Genomic DNA, 23750 nt, shown 5'->3' on the forward strand with positions numbered 1-23750 from the left:
ACAGCTCTGCCATTCGGGCAGGTGAACTCTGTCCCCATGATAAGCTGCTCCCACCCCAAGCCCTAAGGCCTCACCTGAAGAACTGGGGAAAAAGTGCGTGTGTGCAGGGGGGAGGGGGTAGACGACTGTAAAAAGAAAGAGATGGGGGGGAGGAGAAAACTACGAGGAGGGAGAGAGAAAATAAATAATCATGCAAGGGACCATTTCTAAAAGATGACACCCGGCCAGACTAGCAGCCAAGATCTCCACCCTGTGCTCGTCTGACTTTCCAACACTTCACCACGTCTCCATGAGACCAAGCTTCCACTGGTCTCCACTGAGAAACCCAGAGAGCCCTGCCCTCAGCCAGGTGGGACCCTCCACCGTCATCCTCCCAGGACGAGGAGCCATCCCAGGGCTCGCCCTGTTCTGCACACTCACCAACCACATGCTTGTCTTTTCTCGGGACTGGCTTTGGGTGCAGAATCCTGCTTCTCGGGTAGAAATAACAGAAAACCTGTGAAGTGAGAGCCTCCTCTACAGAGGGGCCCAGGGCGCGGTCCACAAACTCTGCAGGCATACGTCAGAGCTGCAGCACAGCAGAGAGATCAGGGCCACCACCAGCCAGATCTAAGCGTTAGATTTACATACAATAATTGTGCTTAAGAATAAAAGTGCAACCAAATCCTGGCATTGCTGTGTGTTATAATTAAACTGAAATATTAATAAATCAAGGTAATGAAGTGCTTTCGTAGAGTATACCATCAACAAAAGTTAACTGAAAAACAGACCAAGAGCAACAGTCCCAAGAACAAAGGTATCAACACCTCCCTACAGGATGAGCACTGATGGAATATGAGTACCTGAAATTGCAGTCTTCAACAAACGTTACAGGAATTTTTCTTTAAAGTGTTTGCATTTAACATGTCAAAATTAATGAACTCTGATCCTATTTGCATTTATTCCCCTAAATTACATAATCTCACTCAAAATAGAAAACCAATACAAACAACTAACATGTGAACCAAAATATACAAGCAGATGTCTGTGACGACTGTAACAGAGGCCAAGGAGGTGCCACGTGGGTCATCTGAGGAGGAATCTTGAAGATGGGGTTTCCTCACTCCTGAGATCCAAGGTATGCTCCACGGCCTCCTACAGGCCCTCATACTCAATCCGTCCTTGCTAACTCCTACATTCAGAAGCTTTCAGAACAATTCCAGAGCCACCGTAAGAGCCCATCCTACCCTAGGCAGTAACATTTGCTGAAAGGCAGTGAAGCGAATTAGAAACAGACAAAACAGTAAAAAATAATAACAATAATAATGCTGCCGGTGATTGGTTCTGACTGGTATAATTATGGTGGTGGTTTTTTTCCCCTGATACTTTATACCTTCTTAAACTTTCTAATTTTTCTATAGTAAGCGTGTATCACTATTTTTAAAAATTGGGAAAGTGTTAAGGAAAAGAACAGCTTCATCTTCAAGTCACTATCACAATCTGCTTTAATGGGTGGTTCTCTGCTCAAGCTCGCTCTTGAATCACTGGGATCATTTCTACAAACAGCCAAATGTAAATCCCACCCTAAGCCCAGCAAACTGAATACGGAAGAGCCAAGACTTTTTCAAGCTCCACACGTGACTCTACGTGCCACCAACGTTGAAAGCTGTTCACACTTTATAGACAGTTCCTACTTCAGCTGCAAAAGGCGAATGTCTTTGGAGAAGACTGAAATCAAAGGTCAAAACACCAAAAAGAAAAACAGAGTATTCTTTTGGAATGAGCCCCAAATCTAGAGAAATTAATGATTCCAGTGAGAATGTCAGTAATTCCTAGAGCGAGCAGGCGAAAAGAAACCTCAGCAGGAACTGCCGAGATGCATGCAGTGAGTGAGGTGACAGGTGAAGCCCAGCGGAGCTGAAGGGCTGGGTGGACAGGCCAGGGCTGTTTCCTTGGGATTCTAGAATAAAGGGCAGTTCTGCACAGGTGCACCTCGGGTCGCAGGGGTGTCTGGATCTCAGTGGCCACGCCAGCAAGTGAGGACAAGGCGGGGCCAGATCCCTCGGGGCTCAGCCACATGCACAGCTGCCCAGAGATCACCTGCAGCTCCCCAAGCGCAGGCTCGCACACCTGTTCCCACCTGCTCAGTTCTGGTGCCCACGCCATCCGTCCTACAGGGAAAGCCAGGCACCAGCCCACGAGCCCCTCTGCTCCCCAACTCGGGGCCCAGGCCACCTGGAGCCTCCTCTGAAGAGCCTGGCAAGTGGCGAATTCCCCAAGTCCTTCCCAAGCCCAAGCGACGGTGGACGTCATCCACAGTGGTCAACATCCTCCTCAAGTCCAGTTTCCATTATACCAGCTGGAAACTCCAAGCTAGGAAAGCGAGGGGAGACGTCCAAATCTTCATTCCATACGCGTATTCACCCCTGTTCCGGAAAGCATATTTAAAGAGAAGAAAATCAGCCCATACAGGAGAAGTGATCTGTGTGGTTCAAAAAGCCCAGCAGGAATGTCAGGTTTCCTGGACCCGACCCTAAGCCTCTACTAAGCGCAGTGCCCCATACAGAGGGTCTTCTAAGACCTCCAGCTGGGCCCCCAATCAATGGCCTTGTCTCCACGAAACAATTCCTTCTAAAACACACCCTTGTTTTTAGGAATTAAACCCAAAATTCCCATAATAACAGTCTGGCAATAGTATAAACTTTTCGTTATGCTTAAATAGCTTAAAATCTATATGCTCAAACATTAGTAAAGATTAAAAGACAACTCAATGGAAAGAAAATACTGTATAAGCTGAAATAATTCAAAACTTCCTAAATTAGTCAAAATAGCAAAATGGACGAGGGAGTGAAATGAAAAACCACTACAGCCCACAGAACAGCTGAAAGAAAAAAAAAACCAACAACAATAGAAACAGTTCAGTATTTGTTCTAACTTCTATGTCTCCTTTCCAAGGTTTATATTTAAATACAGAAAAGCAAAACTCTCTGAAAAATCCATTATCTTTATCACCTCTCCTCAAAAACAACCCCCCCCCAAAAATCTTCCTATTCACCCTTGAGAAATTCACTTAATACCCACCGCCCACATACCCGGGGGGTTGACCAACCTCACAAAACCAGGTCAAAACCACTCAGAAGCTCCCCAAACTTGATTTCAGTTTCAGGTTCCCGAGTTAAACTTGAAACAACACAGCAGTAATTTGCATATTCCTTCCAAGCACACTCAAAGGACAGCCCCAGGACCAGAGCTGTCAGGATGAACTGGGATCCAGGCTCTACCGGCTGCTGCTGGTCTTCTCTGGGAGGTGGGAGTCTGCCCAGAGCACCAAAGAACATGGCAAAAAATGAAATCTCAAACCACCAGCTCACTAATGCTCACCAGGCACCTTTCATGGTGCTCAGTATTTGGTGGGCACAGTATTCTATAGACAGCAACTCCACACTCCTTCCGACGGCCCTGGTTTCCAGTGTTCAGCCCGCTCTGGGGCATACAGTCATGGGATGTATCTTACCCTGGGGTCCAGAAAACATGGTCACCGCAGGCCAGAAGACTTATATTTGAGTCCTGAGAATCAGACAAGTGAATAACTTATTTTTAATAAAACAATTTTCAATGGTGGCCCACACGCAGTCAATAGACCAAGGCCAATCCATGACACATTTGTAACCCGTTCCTTTACAAAATGAGGAAAATGAACATACGTAGGTCACACAGCCAAGAGTGTGCAATCTGGTGACTGCTCTTTATTCTGACAACACATCCTTGTCACATTTTAGTGGTACTGGTAGCAGGTAGGAATTTGCTATTCTGAAGGTTCTTCCTTTAAAGATAAAAACTTGGCCACCGTATACCATTCTCAAGCTTTTAACAGTCTGTGAAATCTGGGGCCTGCTGATATTCAGGACTCCTCCTCGCTCATCCCCCTCGACCCAAAACAGGGCCCGGCAAGAGCATCTTCTCCTCATTCCCAGCGGACTTCCCAAACATCAAACCGCAACACTGCTGCTCAGCACTTCTCACTGTGAAAGGCACTTACACCACGTGAATCGAATCGCAACAGCCCCACTGACTGTCCTGCTCATGTGCACTCTCGTGTGGATGACCGCAGCATGCATTTACACTGCTCAAGCGGCTTGGACAGTCTCTGAGCCGTTTCTGCACGTGCTGTGCAAGGTCAGGGCTCAGATCCGTCATCCACTGCTGCAGAACCCTGTTACCACAAACTCGGCAGCTTCAATCTCCCCACGCTGACTAGCACGCATTATCTATGGACCTGGAGCCTGGCGTGCTTAGCCAGGTCATCTCTAGGTTACAAGCCAGGTGTCAAGTCTCATCCAAAGCCTGAGTGGATCTAAGGGTTCACCCCATTCGTCGACAGAATTCAATCACGGTGGCTCTAGGACCAAAGGCCTTGCCTTCCTGCTGGCTGTCACCCAGAGACCACCCTAGTTCCTAGGTGTCATCCACAGCTCCCTGCCAACAAGGCCACTTGCTTCCTCAAAGCCAGCAAAGGAGGAGTCTGTGGAGTTTTTATTTTGTTGGTATTTTTGGTGTTGACTTGCAATATTATATCAGTCTCAGGTGTCCAACATAGTAATTTGATATTTTTACAGATTATACTCCAGACAAAGTTATTATAACGTACTGGCTATATTCCCTGTGCTGTACATTACATCCTTGTAACTTATTAATTTTATACCTAGTAGTTTGTACCTCTTAACCTCCTTCACCTATTCTGCCCCTCCCACCACCCCTCTCCCCACCCCTCTCCCCTCTGATCACCACTAATCTGTTCTCTGTATCCGTGAGTCTGTCTCTGCTGTTTTCACCTACATGTGGAATCTAAAAAACAAGCAAACAAACAATTAAAACAGGAGAACTCTGTATTTATATAACAATAATGATGGTGATGATAGAACAGCTTTTTTATTAGGAACAAACTGGCATAAATTCCAGTGGCTATTAAAGTGCCTACCACAGAGCTCAGTGCTGAATAAGTATTTGTTGAAATGATCCATTAATGCTCCTCATTAGATGAGGTTCCTTGAAAACAGGGACAACGGGTGTTCTGCATAATACCAAAGGAAGGAATATCTTGCTTACCAGCAGAAGGCATGCAAAAATATTTGTGGGATAACTTAAAATGTGCAAAGAATTCCAAGATGAAGGAAATGAATGAGGGCTGGAATGTGAAGGAAGCTAGAATCTGAAGACAAATACACGTGAACAGGCCAAAGCAAGAGAGAATTCCCAGTAAGTGCAAAGTGGGAACAAGCATATCATCTGCCTACCAGTCTCTCTTTGCTGCTGTAACAAATTTCCATAAATGTAACAAATGACCATAAACCACAGTGGCTTAAAACAGCCCCCATTCACTACCTCACAATTCGGCAGATCGGAAGTCTGAAATCTGCCTTGTCAGCCAGCCTCCGTTGCTTTCTGGAGGCTCCAGGGAGGATCCCGTGGCCTCTCCCAGCTTGGGGAAACCGCCCGTGCCGCTTGGCTCTGGCCCCTTCTCCTGTCTGCAAAGCCAGCCCTGGCCGGCTGAACCTTCCTCACAAGGCCGTCTTTTCTGACACCTCTGTCTCCCTCCTCCCCACTGAAGGACCCCCACGATGCCAGACCCCACAGATAAGCCAGGATCATCTCTCATCTCAAGATCCTGATTTTAACCACATCTGCAAAGTCCCTTTTGCCACGAGAGGTAACACAATCACAGGTTCCAGGGACAAGGACGTGGACACCCTGGGGTGGGGTGGGAGTATTACTCTGCCCATCATAGTCTGTATATGCAACAGTAAAGAAAAACACCAGCCTGGAGTAAAACACTGGTGAGGGAATGCAGAAGGAAGCTAAATTAAAGTAACCCTAGCAGACGGTGAGATCCGGAAGAAGGAACGAAAGCTCAGCATCACTGTGCTGACAGTCGCCGGCGCCGAGGCTCAGGTCACGTTATCACTCTGGGTGTTGGTCATGTCTAAAGTGAAGCAATTCCTGCCCTGCCTGCATCCCAGAATACCATGTAGAACGACGGAAGTGCTTTTCACATGCTTTGAGAACTGCAAATTAATATACAAATGTAAGATATTATGGCCAATGCCACAGTGAAGCAAAGTCACACATCAGCAGTGTGGGATCGTCAACCACACTGCTTCATCCCAAAAGCCCTTTGATCTTGTTGAGCAGAATCCTGAGGCTTGACTTACGCAGAAAAAAGCATTCCCTGAGTGCAAAAATCAGACTCTGCTTAACAAAATATTCATGTTGCTAGAATATATTCTTGCAATAACATCAAAACTCATAAAAATCTAAGATAATAAATATAAAGACAGAAAGAAAGGGGGGAGAATTGAAGTATAACTGAAGTAACCTGGTTAACTTCAATCATGAAACTAAAGGGGAAAATGTCAGTTTTAATACCAGGAGGCAGGTACCACAGCACATTCCGGGCGACAGGCAAGCAGAGCAGAATACAGGGCTTCCCCATCCACAGCTGCGTCCAGGCCAGGACGGGACACTGTGTGGCCGGGATCTCTCACCTGCGCTCCAAGCTGGCATTTTAAATGGCTTACAGGTTATTAGAACTTGAACGTCATGCTCTCATCTCACACTCAAGAGGAACAGAACTGAATTCACTCTCTTCCCCAGAGCACTGCTGTTCCTTCCCAGGGACAGCATTTCTGGCCATGGTGATACCAGCCAGCCAGCCTCCAAAAACAAAACAACCTCGAGATCTCCAACTCTCCCCTTCCTCACCACCCGCCCCTGTACCTAACTAATCACAGAGTCCCGTTGTCCCTTTGATTCTCTTTCCTTCTCCACAAGCAACGTCGTTTGCATCTACATCCTTATAATCTAGCAGGTCTTCCTGGCTCTCCTACTCAAATTCACTCTGTGCGTCTACACCATGCTGCCCTCTCCTCTCACTCTCCCCCATGCTGGGAACGTATCACACATAAGTCATGTATTATACGTGATAAATATAAGCACCAGAATTTCATAAGCGGTGTGTGTCAGGCACTACACTAGGCATTATTAAGATCATCCTATCTGATCTGCACATCACCTTGTGATGTGGGTATAATTAACTGCATTTTAAAGAAAAGGGAATTAGGGTTCAAGATTATTAAGTAACTCCTGGAAGGACGTTTTTGAAAGCAGGATTTGGGTCCAGGTTGCAGACTCACCCGAGGCTGAGCTCCACTCATGCCTCCGCTTATTTAATCAAACCCACACCCCTCAACCTGCTCTTCCAGGCCTCCCGGGACCTGCACGTCTGGACTTTCAATATACTATTTGCCATACTCCATCCACACGCCGCCCTCTCTGGGGAGCTCAGTCCCTCACCGCCCCCCTCTCCCAATCTGACCATCCTCTGAGGCCAGCCCACGGAGCCCTCCCAACTGCACTAGTCCCCACTGCCCTCCTTTCCCTGCAACCATCTGCAAAGCCACTCCTCCTTACACTGACGGACACAGGCACACCCTCACCTCGGCACCCACACGTCTGCTTCCTTCCCTACCTACTCTGGGTCCTGTACCATGTCTTACACTCTGCACTTTACACGCTGGGGATACTACAGGGAACAAAACATTTAAAAGTATATGCTGGTTCAAATAATCGTACACCTAATATTCTAGTACAAAACAAAATCATCTGATTTTAACCTCTTATGTCTCTGTCTATAATACTGGCTCAAAAATTAGTTATCAAACCCTAAAACAAATATCCATCGTCTGGCTGACACTAACTCACCATTAGGAACTATGCTGGGAGTATTCTGTTAAACTCAAATTTGATCAGCCAAGAAGAAAAATTTGACCTGCCCCCTAGGTTATGTCATCACACAATGACAGTTCATAAATGCTTCGTCACTTGGTCTATGATTCCCTGGTGCATACATAAATATATCTGATCAAATAATTGGCAAGGTCTCCAAATGGAATAAATGTGAAAGGCTGGAAATACAGCTTTTGAGATAGAAAAGTGATAATGAAAATAGGAAGATCCTTCACGAAATACTAGACTATGAAGATTTCTGCATCAAAAAGAAGAAAAAAGGAGCATACAGGAGATCCTTCAGCAGCTCAGCTTCCTACAAAAAGGCCTCACAACTAACCCTTTTAATACCATGGCATTCATAACCAGAAACTTCCAAGCTAAGTGATGCTCAATACATCTGTTGAATTAATGATACTACGGATCATTTTTATTTAAGGGAAGATCTCCTCGTGATTCAGTGACTCGTTTATTATTATCATAGCAATTAACATGCTGTAAAATTACCTGTCAAATTACTTGTCCCCCCTAGACTATCAGTTCCTTGAGAACAATATCATATCCATCTTGCTGGTGGCTATATGCCTAGCACCTAACTCAACACAGAATAAATCTCAGCAGATATTTACTGAACGAATAGATCCTCCACTATTAAACACTAAGCTCAAAATACAGATTCTTATATTTTTTAATATTTCAATCCAAAAAATAAATAACAGGAATTTTAAATCTTTCCTCACCAAAAAAACACTTCATTTGGTAAAACCTACCAGGGCAGACAGCTCAGAATTTCCACTTTAACCTTACAAATTCTAGCAAAATACAACTCATATGTGAATTTCTTCCCAGTTTACACACTTAATTATAAATTCACTACAGTTAACAGTCACTGGTTTTATTTTTTTTTAATTCTCCTATTGGCCTTAGCTTTGAAACTGATATTAAATGACTGCACTGCTTAAATACAAGACTTTTTTGCACACAATAAACTATAATTAGTGTTCAATCCTAAAGTTATAGCACGCTCCACTCCGAACAGACTTTAGAGATCGCCAGGTGATCCCTTCGTATTATGGATTAAGAAAAAATTAAGGCTATACAATTAATTGGTGTTAAAACCCAGCCTCTGATTCTCAGGTCCACGCTCTTTCCTCAGTTAATCGATTAATTATGTGTAATGTTAAGACATAAGGAAAAACGTTTCACCGCGTAACAGTCTTTGACCAAAGCAGGACAGGACTGAAGATGTCTTTCTCATTCCCAGTTATGCCAAACCTTTCCTCCGGGACCACAAATCACCGTAAGGAGGATTAGAGTCCAGTCCACGGCCCACAATCCTCTCACACGGGAAGGTAAGCCCGGCCCCCAGATCTGCTTTGCGCTGTAAGACACACCAGACTTCAAATCTGTTTATAGCCTGTGGCTGATTCCAAATCCCAGGGAACTTTCCGTCCTAGGCAACAGATTACCCCCACGGAGCGAGGCTGACTTTGGTGCCTTCCACATTCAATGTCCTTTCCCCATATTGGAGTACTCTCACTTATCTAGTTAGCACTGTGAAGAGAGGTCCAGTCTAGTCATGGGGCAAACGCCTTATTCCATGCCAGACTTCTTTTCTATTCCGTAGGAATAACTCTTCCAACCTGGCAGCAAAGGTAAATACCCTGCCCAAATCAATGCAGCTCCTAAGTAGCTAAGCAGTAACTCAAACCCACGCTGGCCAAGAAATCCAACTCTTCTTCCACTTGTCCCAACACAGAGTCCCAGCATCCAGGGAGTTCGCAAGATAAGTCATCAACGAATTAATTAACAGTATGACCTAAATGACAGCAAAGAAAATAAAATGAGGGGCATATAACGTAGCGATTAATACAGGCTTATTTTACTACTATAATCCATATCTTTCCACAATTGCAAAAACAAACAAAAAAAACTCTTGAATATGCTTTATTTTTCAAATTTGACACACAATCTATTTACCTCTCCTTAGAATTTGTTAATTCTAGTTATAAACTTGATAGAAAATAAAATTACTGGGATTTATGTTTCACCTCTGCCTTTGCAAACAAGGACGGGAGTGACCTTTGGGCAATCTGTTTAACCTCTTCGTTCCTCAGGGGTGACAAGAAAACCGCCTCAGAGGAGGGCTCCCTTGCTCCAGAAAGGAAACAGGTGTAAAGCCCGCTAAGCGGTGCCTGGCACAGAGTGAATGCTCAGCACACCTTAATTACTGTCATCCACCCACCATCACCGCCATCGTCACCACCCAGAACATGAGTGTCACAGGAGGCTCATTTTTGTCTGTTCTGTTCACTGTCGTATCCCCAGTGCCTGACACATCGTTGGCACTCAAACATCCATCGACCGAATTAATCATGAGCACTAGTACTTCTATTACTAAGTACAGGATGATCTGCCCCCAAATGTAATTGCCTCCAAGAGAAAAGATTAATTAAGCAAAAAACAAAAACAAAAAAAACCCCACCAAATTGCTACTGGAAATTTGGGGGATATGAAATAGAGAACCGCTCTCAGCCCGAATGCAAGGCTTCCTGGAGGAGAGAAGAGAGGAGGCTCCTCTCAAGTCAAGGAAGCATCTCTTCAGACTAAACTACCACCCGGAGAAAAGGCAAGTGCAAAGTATCCGTTAAGAGCACTTTGCAGGCCAAAAGATTTTCCAGCTTACATGACGGGGTACAAGAGTCTAGAACAGGAGACTTCTCAGTCTCCTCAGGAATCTGGGCCTCGACAGCAAGGACGAACCCCACTCTGCAGAGAGGAAAGAAGCACAGCAAGTGACCCCGGCCGGAGCTGTAACTCCGGTCCACATGCAGGTGGAGAAGGGCCCCCGGGGCCCCCGCCCGCCTCTCTCCACCACCCGGAGACCTTGCTGTCCCTGTGCACCCTGGGCCGCGGGCAAGCTCTGCAGCCACAGGCTCCAACCAGACCGCCCCCACCCAAGCTGCAGCCCCGGCCCGCTTCTGAGGGCCCACGAAGTGGCTGCTGGCTCCTGACCCTCCACCGGGAGGTCTGCGGGCAGGGAAGCCACTCTGCTCCCCCATGTCCATTCCCTACCGTAAAACCCTCAGAGAACTGGGAAGAACGCTGGGCAAAGGAGCCACCAGGGGTCTTCAGCAGGCTTCAGAGAGCAGCCCTCTGCCCCCTTCCCCACCCTCACCCCAGACTTCTCCTACGACACACTCCTAGTAACACAGTGATGTTAGTATCACCTAACCAGCATGGTAAAGCACTAATCAAAAAGCAGCCTTTAAAAACAACCTGCTTCTCAAGAGCAGTGAACTTGTGCAGTTTGCCAACAATCTGGCCAACAGAGCTAGTCCGACTTGACACAGGAGAGAAGGTCCTGAGAAAAGACTAGTGCAGGAGGTTCTCAGGCAAGTCTGAAGTTCTCCAAATCTCAGTTTCCTTGCTCAGTATAGGGAGGACAGTGAAAATACCTACCACCCGCAGTTAAACGAGATAATTTATATAAAATGCTGGGCACACTGCCTGGCACGCAGCAATCATTCTATCAATGTCAGTGAATTTTTTCTGTGCCCTCCCCCCAAATAATTATCTACCAAGTGTCCAGAATCCTGGTTAAAGGCAAACATTTTGCCTCACTCCTTAAGCCTGATTCTTTACATGGAATCATAGCCAAATAATTCCAGTTTAGTGGAAACCTCTAACAAAAGTTGAGGAAAGGCTGCTTCAAAGGACAGGCAAGTTGAGAACTCCACACCTCAAAGAAAGCCGTTCAAGATCACAAGGACAATTAGCAGCTCTTCTAGTTCATCTCAGCGGTCAGGTGGTAACTAATAAAACTCCCCTCGACTTCAGCCCTGGAGTCCCGAAGCCCCACATGGAGACAGAAGCACTGGGCTTTCGCGCGCAACGGGGAGACAGGCCGTGCTCAGAAGTCTGCAGGCTCCGGAGGCAACTCTAGCTCGGGACAGCATACGCCTCCAATGAAGCGAGTGTCCGAGTTCTCTAAGGAATGGCCTAACGTGAACCCCCTTCTCTAGTCCCTGTATTTTATTAATTTTCCTTTGTAAGTTAAATACTGAAGACTCCTATTTAATTGCCTCTCAATCTTTTCAAACTGCAAATATTTTGTCAAAGTAAGATGTTAAATGTTATAAAAGTTAACATAAAGTCACCTTTTCCTTAAATACTGAAATAGATTTGATTGCTTTTCAGGTGTAATTTATTATTATTCAACTTTACAGAACACCATGCTACACATTTCACTACCATAGACTCCTTTACCCCAATTTTTCTGGCTCAAAGCAGCCCCTTTGCTGTTGCCAGTGAAGGACAATGTTGATCAGTCCTAGCTCCAGTGCTAACCGGCTGTGTGACCTGGGAAATCACACCTTCTCAGTCACCCTTCCTCCTCCACACAATGATGGTTATTTAACTCCAGTACTAAGATCTCAACGCGCACGCCAACGGAATATTTTTTTTTAATTCAATGGTTAACATGAGTACAAAAACGGTAGGAAATCTATCATACAAAACTGGATACGTTACTTTTTTTCCCTGAAATGGGTATTTTCTAAATCCTTTAAATCTGAAGTTACAACCAATCATTTTATCTCCTAAATTGCAACTATGTTGGGTATATACTGTCCAATTCCCCGACAGTACCCTGAAATGCCTTGCTTCTACCCAACCAACAACTGCATCCTGTTCTCATTTCTACAGACTTCTACAACTTTCAGGCAAGTTTTTCTGCAAGATAATAAACATCAGTAAGTAAAGACTTAATTATGAAGTATTTTGAGTACCTAACCTTTACCAGCTATGCTAGATATAGGGGATAAGTGATTAAGACACTTTTTTCCTAAACCCAAGGAGTCACAATCCTGTAAAGACATAGCACTGTGCCATCACTCCCATCCCTCTCCCAGGCAGACATCACTAATCTATCATGCGCCTCTCCCTTGAACTGGACACAGCTTTGGCTCCGTGATTCCATGTAGCCATTACCAATCAAATAGGCTTATTTTAATAGACTTCATCACATTTCACTAAATCTCCATCTACACGAGTGATGATTCTGATGCCGATACTGGAATGCAGAAATTTGCAGGACACCAAATATGGATTAGAAAGTAAAACCAGAAGATGTAATATCCCCGTCATCTATTATGATCCCACTGAAGCATTATTTAAAAGGGTTAAGGAAAACTGTGGAAAGAATGGTACTTCCTGCCAATTCTCAATTACCATTTTCCAGCATCTTAAATTAATTCTTAAATGAAGACGATAAAACCTGTGAGAGCCACCTGAGTCTAGGGAATCCGGGTATCTGTCTTAAACATGCTCTCTTTAAAGGCTATGGTTGTCTGACGGCAGCTAGAACATGCTCAAAAGAAAATAATTAAATTAGTGCAAATAAAAAGGCCATAAAAATTCTGAAACAAAATATTACGGCTTAAATAATCTGCCTGACAGCTCAAAGGGTCCATCTCTTTCCTCTGCGCAAGACTTGGTAAAAATGCGTTGTCTTCCAACAGCAGACAAATTAACTCCTCTTGACCAGGACTAACTTGCCAACCATTTAAAGATAAACGCTTTGCCTTCCATGTGTCACGGTGCAGAACTCTGGACTTGGTGCTTGCTTAGATGTCTGACCACAGCTAAAGCGCTTCCTAAGGAAAACCTAGGCTACTTGCAGGTGTGGAGGACTTCAACGTGTCAGTTCTTTCATATTTAAAGCACCAATATTAATTTCGTACCAAGGACACCTGACAAGGTAATCTACAGTTCCAACTTGCCTACGCTCCTGGCAGAGACGAGCTTGATGTAACAGATATCAGAAAGGGAAAAATCCACGAACGCTGACCATTCAGTTCTCTAAAGTCTCCACCTACCGAAAAGTGTGCTCCCACAGTCCGTCGGGGTAACGAGAGCGTCCTGAGGAGATGACTCGTTCGAGCTCATTGTGCGTCACGCTGTTCTGTGTCCCCCTGAGAGTTTAGTACTAACAAAGCTCCACGTGCCCACCCACTCTGCCTCGACGGTCAGGAAGCTCAAAGCTGAATTTCATGCCCACCTGGCAGCCGTCCTCAGTGCTGGGGACACTACCTCCATCTTTCTACAGCCTTCACTGCAGACTCCTATTTTTTTCATTCTTCTTAGGATGGTCCAACGCTGTGTTTTTTTATTGAAGCCACCTCAGAATCTTTTTGGAAATAAGCTAGGGGTACAAAATGTAATAAATTCTCTTTCCTCCCATTATTACTGTGTTTGGTCCTCATGGCCCCCCAAACTCTCCCCTCTCTGCACTCCTGTACACGCTGTTCTCCCCAAACACAGTCCTTGCTACTGCCAGCATTCAGTGAGGTTGGATGAACCAGGCATGTGGCCCCTAACATATTTGTAAAATACGGATTTTGACATGTGCATTAAGTCCCTCAAAAACTGTGAGATCCTGGAGGGCAGAAGAGTACAGCTTACGTAGGCTCTTGCTCCCAGCAGCCTCAACGCAAGCCTTGCACCCTGCAGACACACAGTAGAGACAAGTTCTGTTCATGGGAAGAGTAAGTCAACACTTTGGAAGCCCACTAGGTGAAGCCACATGGGAGGTAGTAAGCTCAAAAGAAGGTTTCTACCCTAAAGGAGTTAACAAACCAAAGAACTAAGCTATGTAAACTACCTATGTAGCCAACATGGATTGCACATCTGTAAATACAGAGAATTGAAAATACAAAGCCTGGAATGGTTGCATTTGGCTGAGGCTCTTAGCTGAGTTAAAAGGAGTAAGACTTGTGAGGGCATTCAGGCGCAAAATAATGACCCCACGGAGGTACAAGGCAGCAATATTCAGGGACCAGCAAGAACATTTCCCCGGGTGTAGCAAAGAGCAAGCACAATTAGACCATGAGGTGAGCCCTGGGGATGGCTGGCGGAGGGCCCTGCAGCAGCAATGCAGAGCACATTTCACAGTAGTTGTGAAATGATTCACAACTACTGTCAGGAAGAGACAGGAGCAAGAAAGCTGGAGTGACCGCTGACAGTGAGCACTAGAGATGCACAGCACACAGGCACCCTGGCTACCTGCACGCATTCTCAAGGGCCAGCGGGGGACAACCCATGCAAGAGCCCATCTCAGCACAAAGGCCACGACAGCCCTAAGGGCCAGAGCAGCGGTTTCAACCTCACCTTGAATCTGAGACCTCTTCTTAGAGTAAAACAATCCCTCTCTCTCCCCTACTCCCCCTGCCTCTCTCCCTCTCTCCCTCTCTCCCTCTCTCTCACACACACACACACACACACGCACACACACACGCACACACACGCACACACACACAGAGCTGTAACTTAATGTGGGTGGCTTACCACAGAGGCAGTATAACAAAATGGCTTAGAGCAACTCTTGGGTTCAGATCTCAGCCCTGACACTCAGGAGGTGTGCGCCCTCAGGGAACATACTTAACCTTACTTACTAAGCCAGGTGTAAAATGGGGACAAAAACTGTACTTGCCTCTTACGTAGGAATATATAAAATGTTCAGCGGAGTGAGTAGCTCAACAAGCTCTCACCCAACACGACTAAGAAACTGGACGGCAGGTATGGCTCTCCAGACCCTTTGCATTAACCTCACAGCACTCCGAGACCCTCGATACCCACGGCGGGAGCCACTGTGCTGGGAGATAAATGCGAAGCAGAGCAGTAAACTCCACCAGCAGGGATTTACGTGGCAACCGGAGTTCAGCACTGTGCCAGGGGCTGCAGAAGCCAGCACAACACCCAGCAAGTGAGGGGACAATGCACAGGGTGGGGTTGCAGGGAAGTGGGAGATACCGGTGCAGAGGCTACAAGGAGCCTGACCCTCAAGCAGGGGTTTTAAGGTGGAAATGAAGTGGGGAGCCAAAACTGTCTGGCCAGGGAGTAGCTTAGGAAGACAGCCTGGAGGAGGCCATTCAGCACCAACCCGACCACTGCACTCCCGGCCCTAAATAAGGTTTCCCTTCTAACCCGCATGGATTCACGCTGCTGGCACTTCAGTAGGCATAAGCCACACCAACAGAGTTACACGAACAGCTTAACTAATTTCTCCGTAATACTGAAAGTATGCAGGCACTTGACTGAATTTGAGGGTCTCTTACTCAGCCTCAGATCTCTGTCCCTCCCACCCACCCCTCCCACCAGTTTTCAAACCCGCGTTTATTGTAATTACCTTAAACACAGCACGATGCATGAGTAACTAGGAAGTAATCAGGTATCCAGCAGTTACAGCTGTCTAACGCCCTTTGACTGTACGTCCAGACAGTTTCTAACCTCTTTTCTCCTGCCACAGAGTCTGAGAGCAGTGTGAATCCCAACTGGACACTTCCTAGCGCTTTGACCGCGGGCCTCGGTTTCCCCATCTGTGCAGAGGAGATCATAAAAGCACCGCCTCAAAGAGCAGCTGGGAAAACTAAATGAGGTCCTATCAGCCAAGTGACTGCGCGTAATAAGCACAGCCTGCGTGCGCATTAGGATTATCACCTTTATTCACCCCATCACTTCCTGAGCACCGGGTGACGGCACCGCCACCGCCCGGGGGGACCCGAGAGGCCCGGCCCCGGCGCCGCCCGCCGCTCGCGGGCCGGGCTCCGGACACTCCTGAGGGTCTCGGGCAGGGAGGGGACCCGGCCCGAGCCCGGACCAGCCTGCCCCACGTCCAGGTGCGGCCGCGGTCTCGGAAGTTCCTGCGAGGTGGGCTTTTAACGTGTAAGAAAACACAAAACAGGAAAACATTTCCTGGTCTGTGACTGCACCGCACCGCTCCCTCTTATTTCCTCCACGACCTGGGACCCGGGCGAGGGGACCGGGCAGCAAGGGAGCCCCCGCGCGCGGGCACCGGCCTTCCCGCGGCCCGCGCCCCCGGCGCCCCCGCGGCCGCCCCCCCGCGACGCCCCGAGAGCACACGTGCCCGCGGCCCCCGCCCCCGCTCACCTGGCCCGTGATGCCCGTGATGAGCGCCACCTTCCTGGGCTTGCCCGTCTCGCCGTCCCCGGAGCCGCGGGCGCTGGGGCAGCCCGCCGCTGCCTGGGCCATGTCCGCGCGCGCTGAAGAGAGGCGCCGACCGACGGGGGTGTGCCGCGCGAGCCTCCTCGCCAGCTGCAAGGACCAGCCCCGCGCCACCCGCCGCCGCACTCTGACAGGGCCGCCTGGAAGGCCGGCGGGGCGGGCCGTGGGCGGGGCGGCCGGCCTGCGGCCTGGCGGGCGCAGCGTCAGCCGCATCACCGCGCGACGCACCGCCGCGCCGGCGGCAGGCCCCGCCCTCCCCGCCGGCGGCCTCACAACCAGGGCAGGCCCCGCCCACTGCCGGCGGCGCGCGAGCCGGGCGGGGCGGGGCTTGTAGGCGGCGCCTGCGCGTGAAGGGCGGGGCGTCGGGCGGGCCTGCGCGGGCTTGTCTAGATCCTCAGGAGAGGCTGGGATGCCAAGTCTTTGCGCCAGGCATGCTCCTTGCAAGGGCTGGCAGTGGACGGGGCGGGCCGTCGGCGGCCTGACTTCACCATCTCACGCTGCACGTCTTCCCCTCCACCCTCCCGAATCTCCCAGGAATCGTCACACTATCCGAGGATGCTGGGAAGAAGTAAGGGCAGACCTTTCCCTTAGGAGAAAGCCCTGAATCCCGTCCGAATCTAGGGGTCACGGACCCTGGGTCATCGGCTTTGATAAGTAATTCCTGGAAACCTGCTGCAATGCCCTTTGAGGAGTCTGGTTCTCTGTTTCCTGAAGGGCACTAGCGTCACAAGGCCCCTGAATGGGGTCACGGATAGGGGAAATGACCGGCCTCACGCCTAACCTGCATTCTGACTCTTCTCGCGTTTTTCTGAGGCTTGGAACCAGGCACGAGATTCCAAGTAACTCGATTCAAAATGCTGTAGTCAGAGGACTGGCAGAGCAAGACGAAAGTCTCTGGTCCCACCCATGTGCAGCAGAAGGAAATGTTGAAAAGACTGCACAGGTCAGTAAACCTGGACATGCCGAATTTCAAAAAGTAATTCAGGTGCAAGGTGGCGTCCTAGCTTGATGTCTGTCGAATTTGGCTTCCGTGTGGCAGCTCCACGTAGGGCAGGGAGAGATGAGGAGCTGACTCAGACGCTGGCAGGGTAGCAGGTGTGTGTACCTAAGCATTGGCCGGAACCAGGGAGGAGAGAGGAACTTCCTTGTCCCCACTGCTCTGCTTCTCTGCCCTGTACATATTCCTCTCCCCAACGGATCAGCACAGACGAGCGCTTGAAATCACAAACTGAGTGACTAGGAGGTGCCCAACCTAACCTGCAAGACCCTTACAGACTTGGGACTTCCCTGGCGGTCCAGTGGTCAAGACTCCGCTGTTCCACTGCAGGCGGGGACGCGGGTTCGATCCCTGGTGGGGGAACTAGGATCCCGCATGCGGGCAGGGCCCGTACAAAAAATGGGGGGGGGGGGGTGGGGGGGGGGTGGGGGGGGTGGGGGGGTGGGGGGGGCGGGAAAGACCCTTACAGCCTTCAAATCCCAAAATAGAAAAGCTCAGGATTTCTTTAAAAATCTCTCTGTCCCCTAAGCATGTCAGCAATATGCCTTAGCTTTATGGATAGACTTGTTTCTGGATTCACTTGCCTCTCCCCTGTCTGTTCCATTCAGAGAATGACTAAAGGAAGGTCTGTTACTAGCCCCAGCAGAGGGCTGCATCAGTGGTGAACAGAGAGGCCCTGAGGCAGAGGAGAGGAAACCCTCTCACTAGGGGAACTCGCTATAACCAAGAAATGTCTTTGAAATCTACTAGATTCTATTAAAAACTTATGTTTGTTTTAATATAAATATGCTTTGAATTAATTTGCAGATAAATTATTTAACATTCCCCCAAATTGCTGAAAAAATGGATCCTTAGGGAGGACGTGCCAAGTTCATCTGGCAGCCGAGACCTCCGATCACACTGCTGGCCTGTCCTGGTAAGAAGCATGACAGTGGAAGACCCATGGAAAGAAAATCAATTATATTTTAGGGCCTGCAAATAAAATAATTACAAAATATTGAGGGAAATGGTAGTTCAGAGATACAGTGGGAGGTTTAGAAAGAAGGATATTTCTCTAGAAAAATTCTCTGAAGAAAGGTGATGAGACAGGAAGACAGGAGTACAGCCGTTTTGGAAAAGGACCGGGGAATGGCCTTGAGTTAGTGGGCTTGACAGGCCCAGTAAAACAAAGCACCTAAAGGCCTGGCCTTCTGAGACAATAACCAGAGACCCACAGGAGTAGAAGGTTATCTCTGTTCCACTGATGAATGTACATAGTTTCCAAAGAACAAAAGCAGGACTGTAAAACCGACACCTAGCAGAACCACCGAACTGCCAGTTCCCTGAAAGATATAGATAAAGGCCTGACACACATTCCTAAGTTGTTTTTGCAGGAAGCAGACGAAAACTGCTGACTACAAGCATGTGGACCCCAGACCTATTGAAACCAGATGGTTGATGATGCTCGAAACTTCACCTTGACGCCAGCAAATCGGAGACCTGGGCACAAGCTCATCAGGCTCCTGCATCCCCTCCCTCACGTGGCCTTTAAAACCCCTTCCCTGAAAGTCCTTGGGGAGCTGGCATTCTTTCATACCTTCTCCCTGGTGCACCAGCTCTCCTTCCAATAAAAAGCTTTGCTCGCCTAGGAGTCTTGTGGGAGTGACACTCATTTCTATGGTCTTGCTGTCCCAGAATCTGGAGAGGGCCCGAGAACAGTGATAGAGCAGTATATTGATTTGCTGAGACTGCCACAGATTGAGAGCTTAAACAACAGAATTTTGTTTCCTCACGGTTCTGGAGGCTGGAAGTCCAAGATCAGGTGTTAGCAGGGTTGGTTCCTTCTGCAGCCTCTCTCCTTGGCTTAGAGGCGGCTACCTCCGGGTAACAAGTGTCAGAATTGAGTTACGCTGGGACTTCCCTGGCGGTCCAGTGGTTAAGACACCACGCTTCCACTGCAGGGGGCGTGGGGTCAATCCCTGGCCAAAAAAAAAAAAATTGAGTTGCGTTGTTAGGACACACCCAGCTGATGTCGGAGGGTTGCTCCTTGGTGGTATGGGAAACCCTCCCCAAAACACGTTGGAATTGTGTCCAGAACCTTATAACATGTCATCTAAGAATGGTGATTGTAATTGGTAAAAAGCTTTTGCCAAGGTCACATAGCTAGTAGCTGGTTATGGTAAAAATCATGATCGGCTCTTCCAACTCCATTCCATATTCTATTGGGAAAACTGAAGCGCTAAATCCCACATTTCCCAGGTTATGTTGCATCCAGAGTTTTGGAAATCGAGTTCCACCAATCAGACTGTGACAGGTGGAAAGGAAAGAGGCACCATCTTTCTCCTGCTGGTCACATAGTAGAAAAGTTTTCGGCAGCTAGGTTCCAAGTTTAGGTCTGTCACAAGTTGCACGAGTACCGGAGCCGGTCAGGGTGGCGGCGGCAGCAGCTTCCTAAATTCTGGCTTGGAGTTCTGGGGGTGTGCCCTTGACATCAACAGCCCAGTGATGACCCTCTAGCTTCTCTTCCTCCACTCCTTACAAAGTTTTCTTTCTTTTTTTTCTCAACCACGGTTTTTATTGAAATCATTGTAGATTAAAATGTATTTGTAAGAAATAATGCAGTGACGTGCCATGTACCCTTTAACCAATTTCCCCCACGGTCACATGCTCAAAAACTACAGTGCAACATCACAAGCAAGATATTGACATTGATACAATTTGCTGCTATTATGCAGATTTCCCCAGTTTTACCTGTACTCATTTGTACATACGTGTGTTTAGCTTTATGCCATTTAATCACATGTATAGGTTCGTTTATCTACCACCAAGATCAAAATACAGAATATCTGGCAACACAAGGATGCCTCCTGCTGCCCTTTCACAGCCCCATCTCTCACCCCTGGAAACCACTAATCTGCCCTTCACTTCTCAAGTTTTGTCACTTCAAAAAGTATTATAAATGGACTCATACAGCTTGCAGTCTTTGGGAACTGGCTTTTTCCACCGAGCCTAAGTTTCCTGGGGGTCCATCCCAGCCGTGTGTATCAGCAGCCCGTCCCTTTTTATTGTTGAGTAGCAATCCATGGTGTGGATGCCCCAGGTTTGTGCAGCCATTCACCCACTGAAGGATATTTGGGCTGCTTCTAGTCTGGGGCTGCTACAGATAAAGCTGCTATGAACAGTCATGTACAGGTTTTTGTGTGACTATAGTTTTTGCTTAGCCCAAGAGTGTAATTGCTGGGCCATATAGTAATTGCATGTTTAGTTGAGGTTTTTTGTTTGTTTGTTTTGTTTTAAACTTCCAAATTGTTTTCTCGCAAAGAGTTTGTTAACAGAATATCTTGCCCTAAATCCCTTTCTACGTGAATTGCCTTCGGTGGTTTCTGTGTCCCACTTTAAACTCTGATGGACACAGCAGTACAGACGAGACAGAAACTCCAGACAGGTACCCTTAACTTCCATTGAAAGGCCAACAAAATGGTTATATATGTGTGTGTGTGTGTGTGTGTGTGTGTAATTGAGAGAGAAGGGCTGTAGCAGGGAAAACATCCAGGGGGAAAGAAGAGACCATTTCCTTTTTATTTTCCCTCTATTTCAGGATTTATACCAGTTTTCCAGTAAATAAAGCAGGATAGAAGTAGCGAATTTTTAAGTAAAATCTTATCAGCTCCAACTCCACTGGAGATGAGACAACTCAGACCTCTGTCTTCCACTGTGTTTCTCTTCACAATAAAATTAACTTGTGTGAGTCTCCTGTCTTAGGATTTGTGGCAGAAGCAGCAGAGTTTTAGAAACAGAATCGGAAGGTTTGTGAGGACTTCCTGAAATCCGTCACCTCCACTTTGGGTTTCCCACTTGACAAATGAAATCACAATATGGCAAGTTTTTTAGACCATGATTTTAGAAAAGGGAAAATGTATCCAAAACAATCAAAGACATGTACTTCTCACATCCTCACTCATACAATTTCCCATCAGATAGCTCTCTGTCTTCAGGCAAACGTGTATTAGAAGGATGCTTTCTGGGCCCTGTTATACACACTCTATCTCTAGTGGGGCATGTGTGCCTGATGTCATCTTGCCCCTACCTCCTTTGTTTTTAAAATTTCAGTTTTTAGTTGGACTAATAGTTTTCAAGCTAGAAGAGCTCCACTGGGAAAGTTTTCCCCTCTGGTAATCTTAGTTTCTTAATTCACAAAAATCCCAGGGAGAAGAGCCTCGGGGTCACTGCTGTACCGTCTCATTAGAATCTCCACTCAAGGCACACAACGCTGTTTTTCCGTTACTGGCATCAGACTCAGGGGGAAAGCATGTGAAGCTTTAAGTGACCCTTGGCTCTGATTTTCAGCATTCTCCTCTCTGGACTTTGGGACACATACGTGCTCAATCCCCCTTTGTGATATTTCCTAAAGCTGTGACCAATAAAAAGTGAATCTCCCATAACGCAAAACACTAGAGTAGGGGTAATACATCATTCTTTAAATTAGATGAGGTAATAAAACACCCTTGACCGCCTAGGGAAACCTTCCAGTTCCTGGCTACTACTCTGACCCTTATAATATGTCAAAATTGCCTCAAGGTTAAGATACAGGTGTCCTTTTTAATTGTAAGAATTCTAATTCCAGAAAACTTTACCCTTCTGTACTAACATGTTGAACATATTCAGGATGCTGTCATAAATTTCCAGTTTCTCCAGGCTGAGTCCACTTTGGCTTGCAACCTTCTCTCCAATACCTGTGTGCCCAGGAAGGTCTGGGCTAGGGGCCCAATGTGTGTAGGTAACAGAGGAACATTAGGGTTATAAAGGCACGCACCACAAAGCCTGTGCATTAGAGAATTTGCTAGACCTGCTGGGAGACATGGTAAGAATTTTGATGCTAATGAATTTTTTTAAAGGCCCCTTCTCTCCCACCGAGAGAGTTTCCTTTGACCTCTGGGAGGCACGCCTTAAGGAATCTTCTCTAGGACGAGAAATGGGGTAGGCTGGGACCTGGGCCCCTTTGCTGCAGGGCTGCAGAGCTCGCACCTGGACAGACGTCTCCTGGAGCGACAAAATACAACGAAACTACATGGGACTAAAAATCACTGCACGCATGTGCAGTGGGGGCAGATTACGGACAAAAAGCTACAAAAAGACCAAAAAAACCCAGCTGCCACTTCTGAAGAGCTGAAGCAAAAACAGGGTACTGCACACGCCCCCTGCACTCAACAGCACCAAAGAGGTGGGCACACCACCTAAGCCAAACCCCTGGACACACCGCTACCCTCCCCATATACGGAACCAGCTCGCCTGCCCTCCAGGAGTGAGAGAGGGAACCCGTTACTTGTTCTGGCTCCCCGCTGCAGTAGCAGGGGCCGCACTAAAGCCTTGCCTGAATTTCTTGTCTGGCCTCTAGTCAATTTCTATTGATTGGGGAAGGCCAAGAACCCTGGTCGGTCACAGGAGGAGGGCTGAAGTGTACCTGGGCTCTGTCCTTGATTGTGTCCTAATCATTCATAAGAAGATTCACTTTTGGTGTGACAGTGGGTGGAGCCACCAGATAATCCTCAGGTGCAGCTCTGCCGTAATTCATCCCAAGTGCTCAAAGCTAACAGTAAAGCCCCGAGAAAGCAAGCTGCCCCTGCAGGAGCCTCACTAAAGGGCAGTGAGGATGGTGGGGACAGAAGCTTCAGCTGCCGGGGAGCAGCACAGAGAGCTGGGGCCTAATCAGAGGCAGCGGTGGTGCCGGCACCACGACTGGCAGCAGACAAACCCTGAGGCTTGAGTCCCAACACGAAGACCTGTAGCAAGTGTTCAAGGGAAGCAGCACCCGTGTGAGTGTCGGTTAGTCTGAACTCATCATGATAATTCCGTTCCCCTTGTCAGGGCAAGACTGACACGTACCTGGGATGCGACCCTGTGCCATGAGACATGATGGTGAAGTTGTCCTGCTGTCGTGTCCCGGCCCCCCGTGGGAGACATCCTCCCCACTAGGCAGCATCGCAGAAAA

At 47.7% G+C, this 23750-nt stretch overlaps 1 protein-coding gene and 1 long non-coding RNA gene across 3 annotated transcripts in view; one reads left to right on the forward strand and one right to left on the reverse strand.

Annotated features, from left to right (window-relative positions):
• Positions 1-16948, reverse strand: part of GMDS (GDP-mannose 4,6-dehydratase) — a 491129-nt gene extending 474181 nt beyond the window's left edge. The window contains exon 1 of one of the 2 annotated variants that reach the window (XM_036870073.1): positions 16711-16948. In XM_036870073.1, the coding sequence (XP_036725968.1) occupies positions 16711-16812 (102 nt within the window). In that variant the 5' untranslated portion in view covers positions 16813-16948. The remainder of the gene's footprint in view (positions 1-16710) is intronic. The other variant, XM_036870074.1, reaches the window with a different exon arrangement.
• A 304-nt stretch (positions 16949-17252) lies between these two features.
• On the forward strand, positions 17253-19321 carry LOC118904446. Its single transcript, XR_005021991.1, has 3 exons — positions 17253-17728; positions 18590-18698; positions 19156-19321. It is a non-coding gene; the product is annotated as an uncharacterized LOC118904446 (long non-coding RNA).
• Positions 19322-23750: the final 4429 nt, after the last annotated feature.

This window comes from Balaenoptera musculus, chromosome 11 (genome assembly GCF_009873245.2).
Source record: "Balaenoptera musculus isolate JJ_BM4_2016_0621 chromosome 11, mBalMus1.pri.v3, whole genome shotgun sequence".
Classification (NCBI taxonomy): Eukaryota; Metazoa; Chordata; class Mammalia; order Artiodactyla; family Balaenopteridae; genus Balaenoptera; species Balaenoptera musculus.